This window comes from Pristiophorus japonicus, chromosome 8 (assembly GCF_044704955.1).
Source record: "Pristiophorus japonicus isolate sPriJap1 chromosome 8, sPriJap1.hap1, whole genome shotgun sequence".
In the NCBI taxonomy this organism is placed as follows: domain Eukaryota; kingdom Metazoa; phylum Chordata; class Chondrichthyes; family Pristiophoridae; genus Pristiophorus; species Pristiophorus japonicus.
In genome coordinates this window covers 83,339,451-83,362,522 of record NC_091984.1, presented here as the reverse complement: position 1 = coordinate 83,362,522, position 23,072 = coordinate 83,339,451, and the positions used below count along the sequence as shown (strand labels likewise).

The 23,072-nt window shown below is 41.3% G+C and overlaps 1 protein-coding gene across 1 annotated transcript in view; it reads right to left on the bottom strand.

The window, feature by feature from the left end:
- Nucleotides 1-2,347: 2,347 nt before the first annotated feature.
- The window catches only part of lrrc40 (leucine rich repeat containing 40), a 104,301-nt gene continuing 83,576 nt past the window's right edge, over nt 2,348-23,072 (bottom strand). The window contains exons 14-15 of the mRNA XM_070886985.1: nt 8,558-8,743; nt 2,348-6,030 (exon numbers count right to left, since the gene is read on the bottom strand). Of these exons, the coding sequence (XP_070743086.1) occupies nt 5,925-6,030; nt 8,558-8,743 (292 nt within the window). The 3' untranslated portion in view covers nt 2,348-5,924. The remainder of the gene's footprint in view (nt 6,031-8,557; nt 8,744-23,072) is intronic.

Genomic DNA, 23,072 nt, shown 5'->3' with positions numbered 1-23,072 from the left:
CGGGCTCAAGTCCTCCATCTCTATTTTATTAATGTACTGTACACCAAAATGCATTTCTTTATAAGGTTAAAATTATGCTAAAATGTGATAAATGCCCTCAAAAGTTAGTCAAAATTAATTGCCTCAAAATACTTTTTGTTTTTCAAGATATGTTGAAACAAAGTATAATTTGAAGCATCTCAATTACTTTTGTTGTTTATAGCTGTGACTGAACAATGGTGTCTTTTGTTATTCCACATTCCCTTTTATGCTCTAATATAAAGTTCTTTCTTCCTGTTTAAATTCTGCAGTTGTTAATCACCAACTTCTAACTAAAAGCCAAAATTCCAACCAATATCTTGCTTGGTGGCTATTCTGAGGAATGTTGCGACACTACACCATGGAGCAATGGGATATTTTCTGTGCCCGTGACTCTTCACATGGTGAACTCCAAATTTCAATCATACCATAATTGGTCATTGGAAAATGGAGGCAAGGTACTTCCCCACAGGAAGAGTGGAAATAAAATTAAATGATCAATTTGTACAAGTAGATTTTTTTCACTTGCTGTTTGGAAGCTAGGATAAGATGGCCTTCAAATAGCAGCCTCTTCCTGGAGTAAGGAAAGAGAAGGGAACAGTACTGAATTCTATCTCGGTCAACATCCCATAGCTGGGCAGGGCATGAATGGAGTTCCCAAAGTGGGTGAGGCAGCGCATCTATTGAGGACCATGGATAAAGGGGAGTCAGGAGGCAAATGACTCATGGGTCATATCACGAGTACTACTGGTTTAGGTATTACAGAGCAGGTTGCATTGTAACAATGAACCCTTATATAAATGCAGCTTTGTTGATGTACAAGAAAAATTGCCACTTTTGTATGCGTCAAAATTCATGAGAAAAAATTATGGTAAAGTTTAGTCTCTAACTGCAGTATTTTGTAAATAACGGTCAACAATGACATTAAATAACTTTTAATCACTTAGATTGTGAATGTAAACATCTGCTTCTGCAGTCAAAAATATTTTACTGGACTTGAAAGCTGCTTTGTTTATGTGCAAAAAGAAAAAAAACTTTACAAGATTTTACAGTTTTTAGTTTCAGACTATAGTGGAGTTGACAAACTTGTTTGTTCAAATGCACATGCAAGTCTAATCCTTCCAATTTTATTTATGTATTGACACTATTTTATTGGTACAGTGTATATTCTGTGTTCAGAATGCATTTTGCAGATTCTGTATGTATATATTTGGAGAAATTTTACCAGAGATTAAAAGAAACCAAGTTACTCATTTCCAATGTGGGTGCAAAGTATAACAGAGCTATTTTTCGGCTTTGAAATTCTGGGATTTTTTTCTGTATTAAAAAAAGTGTTTGAATAATGTATGAAGTCTCTTTAATGAACAAATGTTAATTTAAATTGTCACACACTTGTAAATAATTCCTCTTACTAAATGGATTTATCATGCCAATGCTGTATTGCATAAGCCTCATTAATGAATTTCACAGTCTGTTTTTTTAACTCCCAATTTTTAGGTTGAATTAATGAATTCTTAATGTACTAATGCTATCATCAAAATATAAAGCTGTGTTAATGATTTGCATTTCTGGAGCAGCTAATAGTGATTTTTGTTTATTGTCAAATCACATCAGAATTGATAGTTTTCATAAGAACAAAAATTCTGGTCCAGGCTTGAAGCTGTCTTGGGAAGGGGTGAGGAGGCGATGAGCCAGAAAAACCATTTGTCACTTCTGCCAAACAACAAAATTTTCTGACACAAAGTGTATCATTGCCCTTATCCAATAGCTGTCGTTAAATGGTATGGTACTAAGCACTACAGACCATGAAGTTTGCACATTTGATCCCCAAGTTTGTGTCTGAGATTACCTAATCTCAGCCAGACCAGTGTTGGGGTTCTACAATAGCCTTCAACGTCCTTTGCCCGACCCCCCCCCCCCCTCCCCCACAATAAAAAAATACTAGCCAGAATTTCTGTCTTGATCCTGAAATCAGTTTACTCTGTAGACCAAGGATCAAAGTGGAGACTTTTCTGGTAAATATGGCTCAAAACTACACCACGTGATGCATTTACGCAAACTATTAGTATAATTCAATATTGTAGTCTTTAATGTCAATTATATCAGGACAGAACACTAGTATGAAAAACAAATATTTTCTTCAATACTTAAATCCCTAAAAAAAATTAATTTAAATCATAAAAGTATATACAGCCACAAAAATTACATTGTAATGAAATTGCAGTTGAAATGAGACTCAGTGATAGTTTATTTATTCTGATATGTTTGGCATGCATAATTTCAACATAAGAGCACAATTTACAAAAAGGTGCAGAAAACAAAGTTGCTGTTTCAGAACAAAAAACGTTTTTAATAAATCAAACAATTGCATAACCTGATAGCATTAATTATAATTTCTAATGCAATACAAAGTACAGCTACATAAGAAAATTGTCACCAGTCACCTCCAAACCTAAAGATAGTAATGGACCGGATTTTGTGATCAGCGAAGTGAAGGCATCGTCGCTGACCTCAAAGAAAGCAGCCCGCAGCGATCTTTGTGGCATGTATTTCCCTTTCCCAGTGTTAATTTCATTCTGGTGCCATGTATAGGGGATTGCCGGCATCCAGCAGTGATCAGTGATATCAAGCAGGTTAAGCAGCTAATCACATTGAAGAATGGCAAACCAGGAAGTATAAAGCACTGATTATCCTTCACTTTTTAATCATTTTACATCGAGCAAAATAATGATTGAAACATACACATGGGATTCAGGTAGAAGCGGAAATATCAAACAAACTGTAAAAAATAATTCATTTAAAAATCAATGGGAATTTATTTTTAATCATAATGGAGAAATTTTATGTGCCACAAATATAAAATTTGTTTTTCAGAACCAGAGAAGTTGTTCAGCAGTAATTATGACTTAGTATGCCGTTAAAAATCCAGTTACCTCATTCAACAAGGTTCAAGTTTTTCAGGGTTTTTTTTTTTTTACAGTGAGATTAGATGGTAAAAAGTGGAAGTTCACATCAATTCAAGTGACTTGTAAGATTTCCATCTGTGAGGACTTCAACAGCGCACCCTGTAGAGGAGCAGGCAAATCACCAACAACAATTTCTGGATTTCCGCATTTACCAGATACACTAACAGTGAGGTACCAGATACACTAACAGTGAGGTACCAGATACACTAACAGTGAGGTACCAGATACACTAACAGCGAGGTACCAGATACACTAACAGCGAGGTACCAGATACACTAACAGCGAGGTACCAGATACACTAACAGCGAGGTACCAGATACACTAACAGTGAGGTACCAGATACACTAACAGCGAGGTACCAGATGTTGCTGTTAGTTTTACAGAGTAATGACGGCAAATACTGACAGTCCGGGCCACCATTTTTTGAGGAATGGCAAGGATCAATACAGTAGTTTGGATGATATTAAACTTTTCCAATTTCCCATTAAAACAGGCATTAGGTGGACTGGAATATACCTGTAAGTCGATGAATCAAGCAACACTTACAGTTTTTATAACTAAAATATTAGGTTTCCAATAATATTTAAGAAACACTGGTAAGTTTACAAAAATCATCTGGCAATATCACTACACTAGGGTGTGTTCAAGAAAGGCTTGGTCCCTGGAACAGTATTCATAATTCTGCTACAAAGCTGGCATGTTGGACAGAAGAGTTTCAAGCCTTTTCAATAACAAGAAAAAATCATTGTTACTGCCATACCGCACTGTGCCAAGCAAGACCATTCTTTTACTGCACTTTTCATAGGATTCTGATCAACATCCTCAACTGAAGCCAGTGTGAATAACTGAACTCAAGCACAGTTTTGCAACCAATGTTCCTTCGAATTTTTTTTTCTGGCATGATCCTTTTAAATTTGTCCAGCCAAATTTTGCGCATGCGCAGTTTTTACAATACAAAAGAAGGCGAGCGGCCTGCACGGGACCTCGCTAACACTACACATTCGCATGGCCGCGCACCTTTGAGGAACATTAGTTCACACCTAGAGTTCAGTTGTTGAATTTCACAAACATCCAAAAGGTACAAATCATTCTCATTTAGAATTCTGCTCCAGGATAGTGTAGGCATATCACCACAAATAAAGTACCACAGTACAGTAGGAATGTCAGAGTTTACAGTAACAGGTATTTTTTAGATGTGAAGTGAATGTGAAATAGGCTTGCCGTTTTCAAAAAAAATTTACTTCTATAAGACAACATTCATTTTTGAATACCAGCTAATGTAGCTAGTTGAATTGCCAAGATGCACCCAAAATTGATGTAAGCAACATAAATCACACCAACATTTTTATTCTATGTTTTCAACTCTTGCTCGGTCATGGTTCAGTGGACACTGGCAGCCTTCTCCCATGGGAGGCACAACATCTACTTCCTTGGCTGAGATATGCATACTAAGCCCAGACTGGGGATTGAACCCAAGACTTTTAAGTCCAAAGTTAAAGAAATTCAGTAGAACAGCACTGAATTTTATAGTCAAAAATGACAGCTAACCCTTTAAGGTTTACAATGGAATATTTTGTATCAAATTTAAAAATAAGATTATTTCTCTTTATTCAAACTTTCCTACAAGTTAATCACTCTGTGGGTCTATGTTTTCAACAACAGAGAAGTATTTTCTCCTTTCAACCCTTTTCCCCCTGAACACTGACTCCTTTACTGGATGCAGGTCTCCCTTTAGTATTTATACGAGAGCCTGGAGGACAGTGAGTGTTACTAAGCTATTCAGTCGCATAGGACATCAAAGCTAAGCCCAATTATGTCCTCACCATATGTTCATACAACTATATGCAGTTCTAGTAGGACCCACTAGATAGCAATCAGGAGCAGGAAGCCTGGTCCTCCTAACCTGGGGCAGTGCAGCCAACTGTTGCACCTCTGCTTCCATCCTTACACAGATCACTGAACTCAGCACAGACTAGGGAATGAACTTGGAGCGTTCCTGGTCTTTGTGGCTCAGAAATGATAACGTTACTTTTAGCTATTGGAAAACTGAAAAGTACAGTCAGATTCAATACACAATATCTGATTTTTTTAATGTTAAAACTGGATTTTAAAGGCTTTAAAAAAATTGACAGCAGGGTTCACAAAAAAGCAGAGTCCCACTGATTAGAAAATTTGCACACACATGTCACAAGTGGTTTATCCGAAACAAACCATCTGTCCTAATGCATTTTCCATTTATACAAACACATCTGGCTCATTTAAAAAAAAAAATTTAAATACGTTTATACAAATTTCAACGAATAACTGCCCAACACAGATCCAGTAAGGAATTATAGATTGAAACGATATGTAATGTGAAGCATCCAAAACAACACAAATACAGCAAAAGAAAAAACTTTGAATCACAAAAAAATTTAGAACAGAGCATATTTCAAAACTGGTATTCCCCAGCCAGATTTACATAGGAATGAGGCATAAAATATTTCAGGAGTGCAATGTACAAAAAAAATAGAAACACTTCTGTTCTGATAGTTTCAGAAAAAAGTTCAGAGAATAGTTCAGAGGAGGCATAAACCAGCAATATACATGTGCTACATTAAAATGATTCAATCATGTGCTGTAGTCAAGTACACTTATCATTTTGGCATGCAATGCAAATGTGTTGAGAAGTTATACCCATGTTCAACAAAAGGTGATAGCCAGACAATAATTTCTTATTCAAATAAATCATATACAATATATTCAACCTGCACTGAAATCAGGCACTGGAGTCAGCTTTAAACTGTAAATGCAAACGTAATCTAGAAAACACAGAAATAGATTGATACTATGGAACAAGCTAAATTTCCCATCAAAACTCCCAAACATTTTATCCTGATTAAACTGCTAAACAATTTTAACACCTTTAGAAGAGTAATCCCCCTTCTCCCAGTCACAGATTTATGTAGGAATGCGGCTTCTAAGATATTCCAGGACCGCAGTTGTTCCTCTGGCCAAGATAGCTGCCCTTGGATTGCGAAATGGGTTTCCTTCAAGTAGGAGAGCTCTACAAAGAAAAGACAAGAAGACGGCGCATTTGTGGACTAGAAAGTATACACCTCACAGTCAATGTGTGCTTATTATACAACATACTATGGAACACAGGGGGAGGGGGAAGAGAAGAGGAAAAACTCTGGTACAAGGAGATCCAATTGGAAAAATAACTGAAAAAGGCAGACACTGGAAGGTAATCAGGAAATATGTTTCCAAGATTTACTTAGCTGCTAGGAGAGACACAGTGTTTAGTTCGATTTGCAACTCCTCAGATAATGAAGCAGTCCGTGCCTGCACCCAGCAAGACCTGGACAACATTCAGCCTTGGGCTGATAAGTGGCAAGTAACATTCACACCACACAAGTGCCAGGCAATGACCATCTCCAACGAGAGAGAGTCTAACCACCTCCCCATGACATTCAAAAGCATTACCATCGCTGAATCCCCCACCATCAACATCCTGGGGGTCACCACTGACCAACCATATAAACATTATAGCTACAAGAGCAGGTCAGAGGTTGGGTATTCTGCGGCGAGTGACTCACCTCCTGACTCCCCACAAGGCACAAGTCAGGAGTGTGATGGAATACTTTCCACTTGCCTGGGTGAGTGCAGCTCCAATACTCAAGAAGCTCAACACCATCCAGGACTAAGCAGCCCGCTTGACTGGCACCCCAGCCACCACCTTAAACATTCACTCCCTCCACTATCGGCGCCCCGTGGTTGCAGTGCATATCATCTACAAGATGCGTACTATCTACAAGATGCACTCCAACAACTCGCCAAGGCTTCTTTGACAGCACGTTCCAAGTCCACAATCTCTACCGCCTAGAAGGACAAGGGCACAGCTGCATGGGAACACCATCACCTCCGAGTCCTCCTCCAAGTCGCGCCATCCTGACTTGGAAATGCATCACTTTTCCTTCATCGTCAGTGGGTCAAAATCCTGGAACTCCCTACCTAATGGTACAGTCATCACACGGACTGCAGCGGCTCAAGAAGGCGGTTCACCACCACCTTCTCAAGGACAATTACGGGTGGGAAATAAATGCTGGCCTTGCCAGCAATGCCCACATCCCATGAATGAAAAAAAACAATGGCTTAGCAATCTCAGTTACCTTTGATTTTACCTCCCTGTGTAGAAATGCTTGGATCTTTACTGCATACTTCATCACAGAAACTGGCAACTGGGATTGGGAAGTCAGAGATGTGGATAACTGTGGGTATAAACTCAAGGCCTACGAAGTGATATACACATTTGAACTCCAATTCACTGTGCTACTACATTATCCATAGAGGAGTGTACTGAAGTTGCTCTTATTAGATCAATCTCACTTTCACATTTCATATAGTCAGCCGCTTAAGTTTCATATTTTAAGCATTTAAAAACCGCTCCTTTGATTTTTAGTTTTCCCAAATAAATTCTACACGCAGTAAAGATTTAATTGCAGATGCAAGAGAAAGAACATGCTTTCATTATTTGATTTGCTCCCTTTTAACTAAAATTTGTATTTTCATCTATCCTTTATTGATAATTCAATTATGCTAGTTATTTACTTGATGTGAACCCTCTAAAAATGACCATGGCGCTTTAGAATTATTGAAATAGATTACAGAAGGTTTTTAAAAATTATATTTCATACCTAAATACCACCATTAACTATACAACCAGATAAATATTCTCTAAACTGCATCACATACATTTCATTTCACACTACAAGAGTCCATGGAATTAATCATGCAAATATTTTTGTGCAATTGATTGACTGATGCCCCATTCCTGAATTCAATATCAAGCAAATCCAACATTGGTGTACTCTGGCTGCAGTATTCACTATCTACAGGATGCACTGCAGCAACTCACAGATTACTGCGACAGAACCTTCCTTCCCTGTACTCTTTACTACTGAGAAGGTCAAGAGCAGCAATGTTGTGGGAACAGAATCACCTCCAAGGCACACACCATCTTGACTTGAATATATATTGCCACTTCTCCATCAACACAGAGTTAAAATCCAAGAATAGCCTACCTAACAGCATGGTCAAGGAGAAAGCACCTTCCCAGGGCAACTAAGGAAGAGCAAAAAGTACAGCCTTGCTAGCATCACTCACATCCAAGAACAAATATACATTAAAATAAATTGCCAGGCATTTCAATCCCCAGAAACTACAAAAGTACTGTATGAGCAAACGTTGAGTGGGAGCATCTGATGAATCATAACAGAGCTGCATTTGTATCATATTGTCAGCTTGTGAACCAATCAAAACCAGATCAAAAAGTGTGTAAATTCACATTAGTAGCTTGAATTGCAATCTTTTTATCCATTTCAAAAGTATCTTTTTAATTACCATTTCTTTGTATCTCAATTGTGTCTTTTAAAACCATATTATATATTTTTAAAGTGCAGCAAGAACCAACAGTTATAGCATAAAATAATGGCAATGTTAAAAACAGGTTAGCTGGACCACTATAATCTCTAAAAATAGCTTCTTTTTTTATTGTGAAGAAAATTAATTTGACAATATTTACACGTATTTACCGTAGGTTTATGCAGCACCCCAGCTCTGGTGGGATCTGCATTAGGTCATTGTTCTGCATGTCCAGTGTGGTCAGTTTGTCGAGCTCCATCAGCTGGATAGCATCAATGGACCCAACTTGATTATTACTGATGAGAATAGTTTCCAGCGCTGGGACATGGTATAAAGCATCAGGGAACTCTTTAAACCTGAGGACAGAATAAAAAACCTGTGCTGAACAGGAAATCAAAAAACAAATCCCAGCTTATACAATAAATTGTATATTTATGAATGTTTTTACTGTTGTATTTAAGAATAAAATACCATAAAGTAACTAATGATTTGATGTACAGACCAAGCTGAAGCAATTTACACTTAATTCAACTTTCAGCAGTTTTTAAATAACTTACCAGATCTTACTCATTTACCATGACTAATATTTTTGAACCTGGTCACCCGACGGTTGAGCTATCTTGCAAGAGATTTAGTATAGCATTACAGTAGCATTTTTTTTTAATTATTATAATCAGATCTTGCTGCTCACAAATGTTGCAAACAAGCATTCCAACACAAGTTACATTTATCTAATTGCTTACTGCATACAGATGTTTCAAAAGGCATTTACAGGGCAGTCGATAGTGAGTGGATACCAAGCCATGGGGAGGGAGAGAATGGGTCAGATTGGGGCAAAAGTATGATTCAAAAGAAGTCTTAAAGATGTTTTTTTTTTAAAAGGCAGGGCAGAGTTGTCAAGGTAGAGATGCTGAGGCAAGGACTTCTAGAGGATGGGGGAAAGATGGTTGAAGTGGCAGCATAGATTGGTGAGAGAAAAAATAGGAAATGTGTAGAAGAATGTTGGAGGGCAGTAGAGAGTATGCAAGGTTGTAGGGCTGAAGGAAATCACGGAGGTAGGGAGGAGGGGCGAGGATGTAGAGTGACTTGAAGGTGAGGTCGTGAATCCTAAAGTCAATTCTTTGGGACATAGGAAACAAGGGGAGTATGGCAAGATCAACAGTGATAGGGATATATGCCTGTGTGCGTTTGAAGTCATGGGCTGTGATATTCTGGATGAATTGTAGTTTATAAATGGTCCAGTAAAACAAGCATTGGAGAAATCCAGCGGCAAACTAGTAAGAAGGTGGATTAGGATTTAGACACAGGAGGATGAGCGACAAGGGCAGGAGCGAGCTATGTTGTAGCGGTATAATCAGTCTCAGGTGACAGATCAGATGCGGGAGAGGCATCTAAGCTTGAAGGCAAAGTATTCATCAAGATTTTGTACTTCTAGAATAAGCTGGAGGTGGCAACTGGTTGAGCCATGGGGGGCGGGGGCGGGGGGGGGGGGGGTCACGTAAAGTGCGGGAGCTAAAGAGGATTGATTTAGTTTTGTCCACATTAAGTTGGAGGAAGTTTTGGCTCATGCAGGTCTCAATATCACATATGCAGTTGAACAGTCATTGGCTCAATAGAGGAGGTGACGAGGTAGAGCTGGGTGTCATCTGCATATCTGGAAAGCTCATCCCATCTTTGCATTATAATCGTCAAAGGGTAGAACATAAATGATGAAGAGGAGGGAACCAAGTATGGAAACCTGGGATACACCAGTAGGGACTGTGAACAGATAAATTATTTGAGATGATGTATTGTCTACAGTGTAACAACTAGGAGTGCATCTCAAAAAGACAGTGCCACGAAGATGAACTGTGGAGAAGTCATGTTCAAATGGTTGACAGCGTTGAAAACAGCATAGAGTTCAAAGAAGATGAGGAGGGATACTGAACAGTGATCGCAGTCATAGAAAATATGATTGATGATTTGGATCAGATGGGTTTTAGCGCTGTGGTCTGACTGAAGAACTCTAAACATGGAGTGGTGAAAGAAGAGTGCCGTTGGAACACAAAGATATGTTCTTGGATTTTTGAACGAAAGGGAAGTTTGGAGATGGGGCAGTAATTGCAGAGAAAGGAGCAAGTGATGGACTTCATGGAAGGGAGAAATTTAGTGAAGATGGAGGAGGCGGGAAACAGAGATGGAGGAGTGTATATGGAGATGGGCCAATGATTAAGTGGAAGGGTTTGGAAGAAGCAGGGTTCAGAGAAGGCACCAAGCCAACGTCATTAATCGTGGACACAAAGAAGTCTATAAGCCTGTCAAATTTGATGCTTGTGGTTGGGACGCAGGGTGTCTGAGGATTGTCAAAGGAGACGATTTGTTGTGATGAACAGGACTCGATATATTCATCCTCTCCAGAATGATCTTGGAGCAATATTGCCATTAAGCCAAAATTAAAGAGCACAGCTTCTTCAAGTCTTATTTATTAAGGTATCCAGCAGCTGCTCAGTTGCCATTGCTCCAGGTATCAAACTAATTTAAAGTTGCTCAGTTTAGACTACAGCACATAGGCAGCAAGAAAAGATTTCCTTATGGTATCAGTATGACATTTGCAGCCATCCTTGATATTTCCAATTAATGCCAAATCATGAACAGTTTTGTGCTCTGAAATTATAACCATTAAGACTTAACAAACTACTCAAAATCATTTCACATAAGTATCTTACAACCAGCAGAATGAGATATTCACACCATGGCTCAGCAGGTAGCACCTTCGCCTCTGAGTCAGTCAGAAGGTTGTGGGTTCAAGTCCTACTCCAGAGACTTGAGCACAAAAATCTAGGTTGACACTTATAAGAGAAATTTGACATTAGGGGTACCAGCAGGACAAGGGTTAAAGTGCTGGTTCCTGCACTGGCCCATAAGGAGGTAAAAGGCCTCTCTACGGCCTTGTACCAAGGCTCCAGAAGTTATCAATTCAATAATATTCCGACAGGATACGATGTGAGAACCTAAACAGACATTGATAAGACCTTGCGAAAAGGCTTGAGGCGGACTCACGGGCACCAAGGAGAATCAACAAATTCTGACCTAATGAAGTCATTCTAGTCACGGCCTAAAGTGGTCACGAGGGTCTTGGCCTGTCAATCCAAAGTAGCACTAATAAGGTAGTCCAATTAGAGAAGTAGCACTGATAAGATAGTTCAATTAGAAATCTAGGGAGATCTTGTCCGGGAACAGAGGGGTTTTGAAATGTATAAAAGTTGTATGATTGTGCTGTTCGGAGAGCATCTCCACTCACAGGCGGCTGTGATAAGGGATGTTCCCGGACGTTCGTAATAAAGATCGTTATACTTTGCCATCCGTCTCTGTCTGCTAACTTCGAGAATTGCTACGTGGGCGGGGGCGAGCGTCGACCCTCTATATCAGTAGGCCCGCTCGTGGGAAAAGCCTTCCCATTTTCCCCTTACAACACTCCAGTGCAATGCTGATGGAGTGCTACACTGTTGAAGATGCACATGGACACTGCTACGAGCAATTTGGTAGAAAAATCTCTCACCTGTGACTCTCGTATTGGACTGTTCAGCCACCAAAGAACTCACTTCAGGAGTGGAAGCAAGTCTTCCTCGATTCCGAGGGACTGCCTATGATGATGATGATGATAAAAATCATACGGGTCTTAAAAAAGTTGCGCTTTTTCATTTTCATTGGATACTTTTAGGGTCCGAAATTGGTCAGGACATTAGGTCCACCCATTTCTCGGTGGTATGCCGATGTTGCAAACCGTTTCAAACCGCTGGCATACTGCCGAGACCGAAGAGCGCAATTTTGGTGGATTTATTTTCGGCGGTATGCGAGCGGTGTGCAGCGGGCGGTAGGTAGCATTGTAGTCGATCCAGATCGATGTTCTTGTCAATGGACGGTGCAGCACTGCAATGCGCAATTTCTTTCCCCCTTTTTATCCCCAGAGAAGCTTTTTAACCTGCGATTTCGGGGGTCAGGGGTCACCCGCGCATGCGCAGTGAGTTGAAGTCGAGGGAGAGAAGGAGCAGCAAGCTATTCGAGGGTCAGTTCATTTAATCACAGATTGTAGAGTTAAAAAATAATAATACAATATCAACAATAGGACATATTTTATAAATCAAAAATCATAATATTAATATAATGGAAAGGCTCAAAATAAAGTTGAATCACAAGAACATTGAAAAGGACGGGAGTTTGAGGGCGCCCGCCTTCAACGAGACAGAGCTACCTGCCCTGCTGGAGAGATACTCCGACCTAACGAAGGGTGGTCATGGAGAGCCCCCCCCAAAGGAGTACAACAGAATATGGGACAAGATTGGGGAGGCTGTGTCCTCCACAAGTACCATGGTACACATAGGGAAAGGTGTTGTAAGAGATGGAACGACCTTGTGAGGGTAGCAAGAGTAAGTAATGATTTTATTTATGCAGCCCCCATGTGCCATGTAAATGTAGGTTCTGTGTCACATGGATGATGTTATCTATCTTAAGGTTACAGCGATGTATGTATGCTTTCAGGCAACGACAGGAGGATCAACGGCGTGTTTTGATGTGTGTGTGTGTGTGTGATCCTGTGTGTCTGCGATGTTAAATGGAATGAAGATTTTTACTTTCATTTACTTCACTTTCTGCAGAAGATGACATCTGCAATAGCAGCGGATCAGCGGCGAACAGGGGGAGGACCCACAACACAAGAACCATTGACAGAGAACGAGATCCATGCCCTGTCGCCGGTCGGGGATAGCAACCGTGCCACCACCGGTGTTGGAGCTGACCTACCCCCACAGGATGGACAGTCCAATACAATCCCCGGTCTGTATTGCAGTCCTGTAACGTCATGAAATGTAACTGTAATGTTGGCCTCATGTAATGTAATGCAAGTTTATTGCACTGTAATGTTGGGGGCATTTAACGCAATGCATATATTTGTCTATCTGCGATATGTAATCCTGACCCCTCCCCTGGTGCCAAGCATTTTAAAATGTTGTTTTGTACTTCCAGACTCTGACGATTCAGACCAGATCTCCACGGAGAGACCAGATGACAGACCCACTGCTTCCACCTCTGGCGTCACCCAGTCCTCTCCTGACTTCACCACTGCCAGAGATGATGGAGACGAAGAGGAAGAGAAAGAGCCGCTGATTCTAGAGCCAGTGGAGACGGAGGTGGGGGTGGAGACAGAGTAGGATACACCAGTTCTATCTGGGCCAGCTGGAACACCCTCCACCACCGAGTCTATATTCAGGGGATTCCTCCATGCGTCCTGTGATTCTGCGGGACCAAGCGGTGCGTACCCGTAGTAGTTGGGTCTACAGCACCTGAGGGTGGGGAGCTGCCAGCAATTTCCAGCCCTGAAGTCGTGTCTTCCGGATCACGAGCTTCTCCTAAGGCTCCATTGATTGCGCCTGCAATGTCTCACCCCCAATGACAGCAACAGCACTCGAGGTGCAGTGCTGCACACCAGCTTGGTACCACAACAGGGAGGTCCAGGGGCAGTGGGAAAGGAAGGACGGGAGTAAGAAACAGAGGGGGCGGGGGGGGCGGGGTGAGTCCCAAGGGTGGTGGAGCACATGTTCAAGGTCGAGGACAATAAAGGGTCTTTTGTTGTAGTTGATCATTTAAAATAACTGAAGTTTGATTTTTAAAAGTTTTATTTCAAGTTGTAAAAGTTGTGTTAAAGTTGTTATTAAAGTTGATCAAATATAGTTATAAGTTTTACAAGGTTTTAAAATTGTATATTTTTTTTTACATTTTTACATAAACGTTTGAATTGAATTTAAGCACTCTTGCGCACTGTCAAACTTTTGGGGTAACAGTCATCAGGGTCCCAAAACGTAGCTCTCCACATTCAAGCAAAGCGTTCAGGTGAATTTATAATGGGGAACAAAGAAATGGCAGTCCAACTGAACAAATACATTGGTTCGGTTTTCACTAAGGAAGACACAAATAACCTTTCGGAAATACTAGGGGACCGAGGGTCTAGCAAGAAGGAGGAACTGAAGGAAATCCTTATTAGTCAGGAAATTGTGTTCGGGAAATTGATGGGACTGAAGGCCGATAAATCCCCAATGCCACAGTCTGCATCCCAGAATACTTAAGGAAGTGGCCCGAGAAATCGTGGATGCACTGGTGGTCATTTTCCAACATTCTATGGACTCTGGATCAGTTCCTATGGATTGGAGGGTAGCTAATGTAACACCACTTTTTAAAAAAGGAGTGAGAGAAAGCCGGGAATTATAGACCGGTTAGCCTGACATCAGTAGTGGGGAAAATGTTGGAATCAATTATTAAAGATGTAATAGCAGCGCATTTGGAAAGCAGTGACAGGATCGGTCCAAGTCAGCATGGATTTATGAAAGGGAAATCATGCTTGACACATCTTTTAGAATTTTTTGAAGATGTAACTACTGAAGTTGACAAGGGAGAACCAGTGGATATGGTGTATTTGGACTTTCAAAAGGCTTTTGAAAAGGTCCCACACAAGAGATTGTTGCAAAATTAAAGCACACGGTATTGGGGGTAATGTATTGACGTGGATAGAGAACTGGTTGGCAGACAGGAAGCAAAGAGTAGGAATAAACTGGTCCTTTTCAGAATGGCAAGCAGTGACTAGTGGGGTACCGCAAGGTTCAGTGCTGAGACCCCAGCTATTTACAATATACATTAATGATTTAGACAAAGGAATTGAATGTAATAACTCCAAGTTTGCAGATGACACTAAGCTGGGTGGCAGTGTGAGCTGTGAAGAGGATGCTAAGAGGCTGCAGAGTGACTTGGACAGGTTAGGTGAGTGGGCAAATGCATGGCAGATGCAGTATAATGTAGATAAATGTGAGGTTATCCACTTTGGTGGCAAAAACAGGAAGGCAGAATATTATCTGAATGGTGACAGATTAAGAAAAGGGGAAGTGCAACGAGACCTGGGTGTCATGGTACATCAGTCATTGAAAGTTGGCATGCAGGTACAGCAAGTGGTGAAGAAGCCAAATGGCATGTTGGCCTTCATAGCGAGAGGATTTGAATAGAGGAGCAGGGAGGTCTTACTGCAGTTGTACAGGGCCCTTGGTGAGGCCACACCTTGAATATTGTGTACAGTTTTGGTTTCCTAATCTGAGGAAGGACATTCTTGCTATTGAGGGAGTGCAGTGAAGGTTCACCAGACTGATTCCTGGGATGGCAGGACTGACATATGAAGAAAGACTGGATCGACTAGGCTTATATTCACTGGAATTTAGAAGAATAAGAGAGGATCTCATAGAAACATATAAAATTCTGACGTGATTGGACAGGTTAGATGCAGGAAGAATGTTCCCGATGTTGGGGAAGTCCAGAATCAGGGGTCACAGTCCAAGGGTAAGGGGTAAGCCATTTAGGGCCTAGATGAGGAGAAACTTCTTCACTCAGAGAATTGTGAACCTGTGGAATTCTCTACCAAAGAAAGTTGTTGAGGTCAGTTCATTAGATATGGCCCTTACGGCTAAAGGGATCAAGGGTTATGGAGAGAAAGCAGGAATGGGGTACTAAAGTTGGAAAAATGATCAGCCATGATCATATTGAATGGTGGTGCAGGCTCGAAGAGCCGAATGACCTACTCCTGCACCTATTTTCTATGTTTGAGCTGCTGAAGTAACAATTTTGCAGTGGCATACGCTCCGCGTGCCCTCCACTGTGGTGTTGGGGGGGGCGGTGCCATGGGTTCATCTGGAAGCTCCTCTGCATCCCCCTATTTTCCTCTTCTTTCTCCATCTCCTGCACTCTCTCCTCAGCTGGTCCCGCAGTCCCGTGGAAATTCCTGTCCCCGCATGATTGCTAAATTATGCAACATGCAGCACACCAGTGTGAACTGAGCAACCCGCTCAGAGTGGTATTGCAGTCTGCCTCCCGAGTGGTCCATGCATCGAAAGCATTGCTTCAGCACTCCAATTGTCTTTTCAATAATATTATGTGTGGCTATATGGCTCTTATTATATCGTTGCTCGGCTTCTGTCTGAGGGTTCCGCAGGGGGGGAGGGTCACGAGCCATGTGGCGAGACCGTACCCTTTGTCCCCCAGTATTCAGCATTTACCTTGTGGCTCAGACTTCAAACAGGTCAGACACAGTGCTCTCATGCAAGATGTGCGGATCATGGATGCTCTTTGGAAAGTAGGCATTCACTGCCATTATGCGCTGTGTATGGTCGCAGACGAGCTGCACGTTGCGGGAATGGAATCCCTTACGGGTACACCTCCGCCTCCTGTAATGGCGCTCGCAGTGCAATATGGGTATAGCCAACAGCACCCTGTGTCTTGGGGAAGCCGGCAATGCGTGCAAATCCCAAAGTCCTCTCACATTGTGCCTCCCTGGTCATTGGGAAGTTTATAAATTCCATCTGCCGTGCATACAGTGCTTCGGTTACCTGTTGAATGCAGCGATGAGTAGCGTACTGAGAAATACAGCATATGTTCCTAGCTGATGCCTGAAAAGAGCCCCATGCATAAAAGGAAAGTGCCGCAGTCACCTTCATCTCGACAGAGTGCAGGAATGTTGGTGGTACTGGCCTGCAGGGCTGCCTTAATGAGCTGGCAAATCTAATTGATCACCTCTTTTCGGAAACGCACTGTCAATCGGTCAGGTCCAAGTATGAGTGCTTCTCCCTGAAAATCCTTTGGGGATAAGGTCTCCTCCTCCTCCTCCTCCTCTTCAGTCTACGACCTCTTCCATTACCCTGATAACTCTGCTCAATAAACCTTCTCCCGTCTGGATCCTGCGTTAGACAGGTAGTCAGCAATACAGGCTGAAATAGTACAGGCCTCATTGTTTTTAAATCTCCAGAAGATTGTTCAATGAAAAAAATATAACTAAAATGCCGTCGAACTTAATAATGTATTCACTACCAATAAAAATACTTTTCCCACTGTAAATCACACTGCAAAGTCACTGTTCACCTCAGAAATACTGAGGTGCTGCTTTTGCTGACTGTTCCCAATTTCAAAATGGCGGCTCCGAGCACTACTGCCCATTTAAGATCAAGTAAAACCACCTTTTCCAGGACAGTATGCAGCTCCGGTTGTATGTTGGCGGTATGTAATGAAAATTGCACTTTTTGGGCGGTATGCGGGCGGTTCTGCATGGCCAACGGTGTGCATACCACTCAGCGGTATGTCAATGATGAATATTCCGCTGAGCAGTATGCACATGTTTTTTGACCAAACTTGCATTTTTGAGTGGTAAGCCGATGGTAGTAGGTGGTATATGAATTTCAGGCTCAAGATGTTTAGTTATAAAAATATTGGGAGATAAGGGAACAAAGACTGTATGACTGACAATCAAGCAGTGAACTAGGACTGGCTGATGTGCCGGGAACAGTCGGTGAGGGAGTCAGGGGGTTGTGGGGTAAAGAGGGAGACTGGGGGTCAGGTGATTGGGGCTCACGTGGACGGAAAGAGGGAGTGGGATAGGCATGAGAACCAGCATTTCCTGCATTGCCGGGATAGCAGCAGTAGTAATATGGTGAGTGGGAGCGGCGCGGATAGAATTTTTATAAAGAATCCGTGGAATTTTTGTAACATGGGAATGGAGGGCATCAGAAGCAAAAAGATTGAGCGCTCCTGTGCTAAACCACTACACCACCCTGCCCTCAGCCACACTTCTTTAAGCAATGAGAACAGGACAAACGTAAAGTAAATCCAGTTGTAACTGTCTGAACTGCAACCAGGACAGGAACTGGAGAGGCAATGTTGGTTATTAATCTGGCAAATTCATCTGTGCAACTTCATCAATGTACAGGCAAATACATTGCATTTACAAAATCCAAGATAAACAATGGATTGTACATAAGAACATCAGAAATAGGAGCAGGAGTAGGCCATACAGCCCCCGAGCCTGCTCCGCCATTTAATACAATCATGGCTGATCCAATCATGGACTCAGGTCCACTTCCCTGCCCGCTCCCCATAACCCCATATGCCCTTATCGGTTAAGAAACGGTCTATCTCTGTCTTAAATTTATTCAATGACCCAGCTTCCACAGCTCTCTGAGGCAGCGAATTCCGCAGATTTACAACCCTCAGAAAAAATTCCTCCTCATCTCAGTTTTAAATGGATGGCCCCTTATTCTAAGATTATGCCCCCTAGTTCTAGTCTACCCTATCAGTGGAAACATCCTCTCTGCATCCACCTTGTCAAGCCCCCTCATAATCTTATGCGTTTCAATGAGATCACTTCTCATTCCTCTGAATTCCAATGAGGCCCAACCTACTCAACCTTTCCTCAAGTCAACCTCCTCATCTCTGGAATCTGCCTCCAAAGCAAGTACATTTTTGTAAATATGGAAACCAGAACTGTACACAGTATTCCAGGTGTGGCCTCACCAATACCCTGTATAACTGTAGCAAAACTTCCCTGCTTTCCCTTTGCAATAAAGGTCAAGATTTCATTGTCCTTCCTGATCACATGCTGTACCTGCATACTAACCTTTTGTGTTTCATGCACTAGGACCCCCAGGTCCCGCTATACTGCAGCATTTTGCAATTTTTTTCCATTTAAATAATAACTTGCTATTTGATTTTTTTTCTGCCAAAGTGCAGAACCTCACACTTGCCAACATTATACTCCATCTGCCAAAATGTTGCCCACTCACTTAGCCTGTCTTTGTCCTTTTGCAGATTTTGTGTGTCCTCCTCACACATTGCTTTTCCTCTCATCTTTGTATCATCAGCAAACTTGGCTACGTTACACTCGGTCCTTTCTCCCAAGTCGTTAATATAGATTGTAAATAGTTGGGGTCCCAGCATTGATCCCTGCGGCACCCCACTAGTTACTGATTGCCAATCCGAGAATAAACCATTTATCCCGACTCTCTGTTTTCTGTTAGTTAGCCAATCCTCTATCCATGCTAATATATTACCACCAACCGCGTGAACTTTCATCTTGTGCAGTATGTCATCATCATAGGCAGTCCCTCGGGATAAAGTATGTGGCACCTTGTCAAATCCCTTCTGGAAGTCCAAATACACCACATCCTCTGGTTCCCCTTTATCCACCTGTTCTTTACATCCTCAAAGAATTCCAGCAAATTTGTCAAACATGATTTCCCCATCATAAATCCATGTTGACTCTGCCTGACTGAATTATGCTTTTCCAAATGTCCTGCAACTGCTTCTTTAATAATGGACTCCAACATTTTCCCAACCACAGATGTTAGGCTAATTGGTCTATAGTTTCCTGTTTTTTGTCTGCCTCCTTTTTTTAAATAGGGGTGTTACATTTGCAGTTTTCCAATCTGCTGGGACCTCCCCAGAATCCAGGGAATTTTGGTAAATTACAACCAATGCATCCACTCCCCTGCCGCCACTTCTCTTAAGACCCTAGGATGCAATCCATTTGGCCCAGGGGATTTATCTGCCTTTAGTCTGATTATCTTGCTGAGTACCACCTCCTTAGTGATTGTGATTGTGTTAAGTTCCTCCCCCCCATAGCCCCTTGACTATCCACTGTTGGAATATTGTTAGTGTCCTCTACCGTAAAGACTGACACAAAATATTTGTTCAGAGTTTCTGCCATCTCCATATTCCCCATGACTAATTCCCCGGTCTCGTCCTCTAAGGGACCAACTTTTACCTTAGCCACTCTTTTCCTTTTTGTAAACCTATAGAAACTCTTGCTATCTGTTTTTATATTTCGTGCTAGTTTACTTTCATAGTCTATCCTCTCTTTGTTAATCATTCTTTTTAGTTATTCTTTGTTGGCTTTTAAAAGCTTCCCAATCTTCTGTCCTCCCACTAGTTTTGGCCACTTTGTATGCCCTTGTTTTTATTTGGATATTTCTTTATTTCTTTAGTTAGCCACGGATGGCTATCTTTTCTTTTACACCCTTTCCTCCTCACTGGAATATATTTTTCTTGAGAGTTGTGAGATTGCAGCAACAACTGCTGTGCCAGTGCTGAGTAAAAGACAGGAAATTTTTCACAGCACAAGGGAAAATCAGAGAATACTGGATGGCTCTTGTGCAACTTGTAGCAGCTGGCTCAGAGTGACACGGAGTTTATGTTCGTTTTGTTTCAGAAAGTAATGTTGCAAAAATGTTGCACTAAAAAGCCACATTTTGGTTGAGCAGCGGTACATAAAATAGCACTGGTGTTCATTTCATTGCTTTCTACAACAAACCAAAGGACATAGTTTTACCATTTCAGACACAGTTCCAGCTCATAATGCAAACCATTTCTAACAGACAAGATTCCCCCATAATCCACCATTGACACCAAAATGATTGAGCCCTTTAAAATCAATCAGCAATTTTCTGCTAGGCCTTTATATAAAACAATTGCCAATGTTGCAAAAGTTGTGAGAAATTTCCAAGTGGATCAAATAAAATATATGTCTTGCTACAATCATAGAATAGTAAACCACAGAAGGAGGCCATTTCGCACCGAGTCTATGCCAGCTCTTTCAAAGTGCAATTCAGATAATCCCACTCCCCCGCTCTTTTCCTATATCCCTGCATTTTTTTTCTCCTTCATGTATTTATTCAATTCCCTTTTGAAGGCTACTATTGAATCTGTTTCCAACACCCTATCAGGTGGAACAATCCAAATCCTAACCATTCGTTGCGTTTTTCCTCATGTCGAATCTGGTTCTTTAGCCAATCACATTAAATCTGTGCCTGCTCGTAATCAACCCTTCACTCATTGGAAACAGTTTCTCTTTATTTACTCTATCTAAATCCTTCATGATTTTAAACACCTCTAAGCCTTCTCTGCTCGAAGGAGAACAACCCCAGCTTCTCCAGTCTATCCATGTAACTGAAGTCCCTCATCTCTGGAACTATTTTAGTAAATCTCTTCTATATCTGCTCCAAAGCCTTCGTGTCTTTCCAAAAGTGTGGTGTCCAGAATTGGCCCAACTGGGGCCAAACTAGTGTTTTATATAGGTTCAGTAAAACTTCCTGGCTTTTGTACTCTATGCATTTATTTATAAAGCCCAAGATCCCATAAGCTTTATTAATTTGTTTAATAACCTGTCCAGCCACTATCAAAGATTTGTGCACAAGCACCCCCAGGTCCCTTTGTTCTTGCATCCCCTTTAAAATTGTACCATTTGTACAACTGTACTATGTGTACGGTCTCTCCTCATTCTTCCTACCAAAATGCATCACCTCACACTTCTCTGCATTGAATTTCTTCTGCTATGTGTCTGCCCATTCCACCTGCCCAGTCTGTCTATGTTTTCTATAAGCCAGGAAGTTATCTTCCTCACTGTTTATTACACTTTCAAGTTTCATATTATCTGCAAATTTCAAAAATTGTGCCCTGCACCCCCATGTCCAATTCATTAATGCACTTCAAAAACAGCAGTGGTCCGAATACTGAACCTTGAGGAATGTCACTGTGGGCTAGAAATTAGCCAGCTTAACACATATTTAACAATTTTTTTGCGAAAAAAATACAACCGCCTAAATTTGGCCATTTGTCGAACCCATACTCAGGTGAAAAAAACAATGCATGAGAAAAGCAGGCATTGCAGTCTCAGAAACATCGGTAAATAGAAAAGACCTACAAAAAAGGTAAGTTGGAGTTTTTATTTTTTAATTCTTTTTCAGCGATTCATTACTTAAGTGTATTGTGAATGTTTTCTGATTTTTTATTTTTGCAATTTTTTGGGGTGTTTTCCTCCCTCCCAGGGACTATTTTTGCCATTGATAGGCCTCGGGCTAAAGTTGGCCAAATCGCGGTTCCCACCGCGAGTCCTCGTGCAACGCCGATTTTTATCGACAGGTGTCTTTTTGTGCCAATTTTACCCCATTAAAAAATGGCGAAATTTTTATTCTTAATTTTGCCCAAAAATGACATTAAAAAAACAAAAACTGAATTTCTAGCCCTTTATACCTCCCTCCAGTCCAAAAAACAGTCAGTCATTCACAATTTCTATTCCTAACCAATTTTGTATCCATGCTCCTATTGCCCCTTTTGGGCTTCAATTTTGCTAACAAGCCTAGAATGTGGTACTATCATCAAACGCTTTTTGAAAGTCCATATACACAACATCAACTGCACTGCCCTCATCCACCCTCTCTTTGTTACCTCATCAAAAAAATTCAAATCAAGTTAGTCAAACACAATTTGCCATCAATACATTCGTGCTGGTTCTTCATTACATAGGTTATATGGCACAGAAACAGGCCATTCAGCTCAACCAGTCCATGCCGGCGTTTATGCTCCATTCAAGCCTCCTCCCATCTTTTCTCATCTAACTCTATCAACATAACCCTCTATTTCCTTCTCCCTCATATGCTTAACTCGTCTCCCCTTAAATGCATCTATATTATTTGCCTCAACTACTCCCTGTAGTAGCGAGTTCCACATTCTCACCACTCTGGGTAAAGATGTTTCTTTTGATTTCTCTATTCCATTTCTTGGTAACTATCTTATATTGATGGCCTCTAGTTATGCTCTTCCCCGCAAGTGGAAACACTCTCTCTGTATCCACTCTATCAAAACCTTTCATAATTTTAAAGACCTTTAGTTAGATGAAGTCCTTACTACTCGGGGGATCAAGGGTTATGGCGAGAAAGCAGGAAGGGGGTACTGAAGTTTCATGTTCAGCCATGAACTCATTGAATGGCGGTGCAGGCTAGAAGGCTAGAAGGGCTGAATGGCCTGCTCCTGCGCCTACTTTCTATGTTTCTATGTTTCTATGTTTATTAGGTC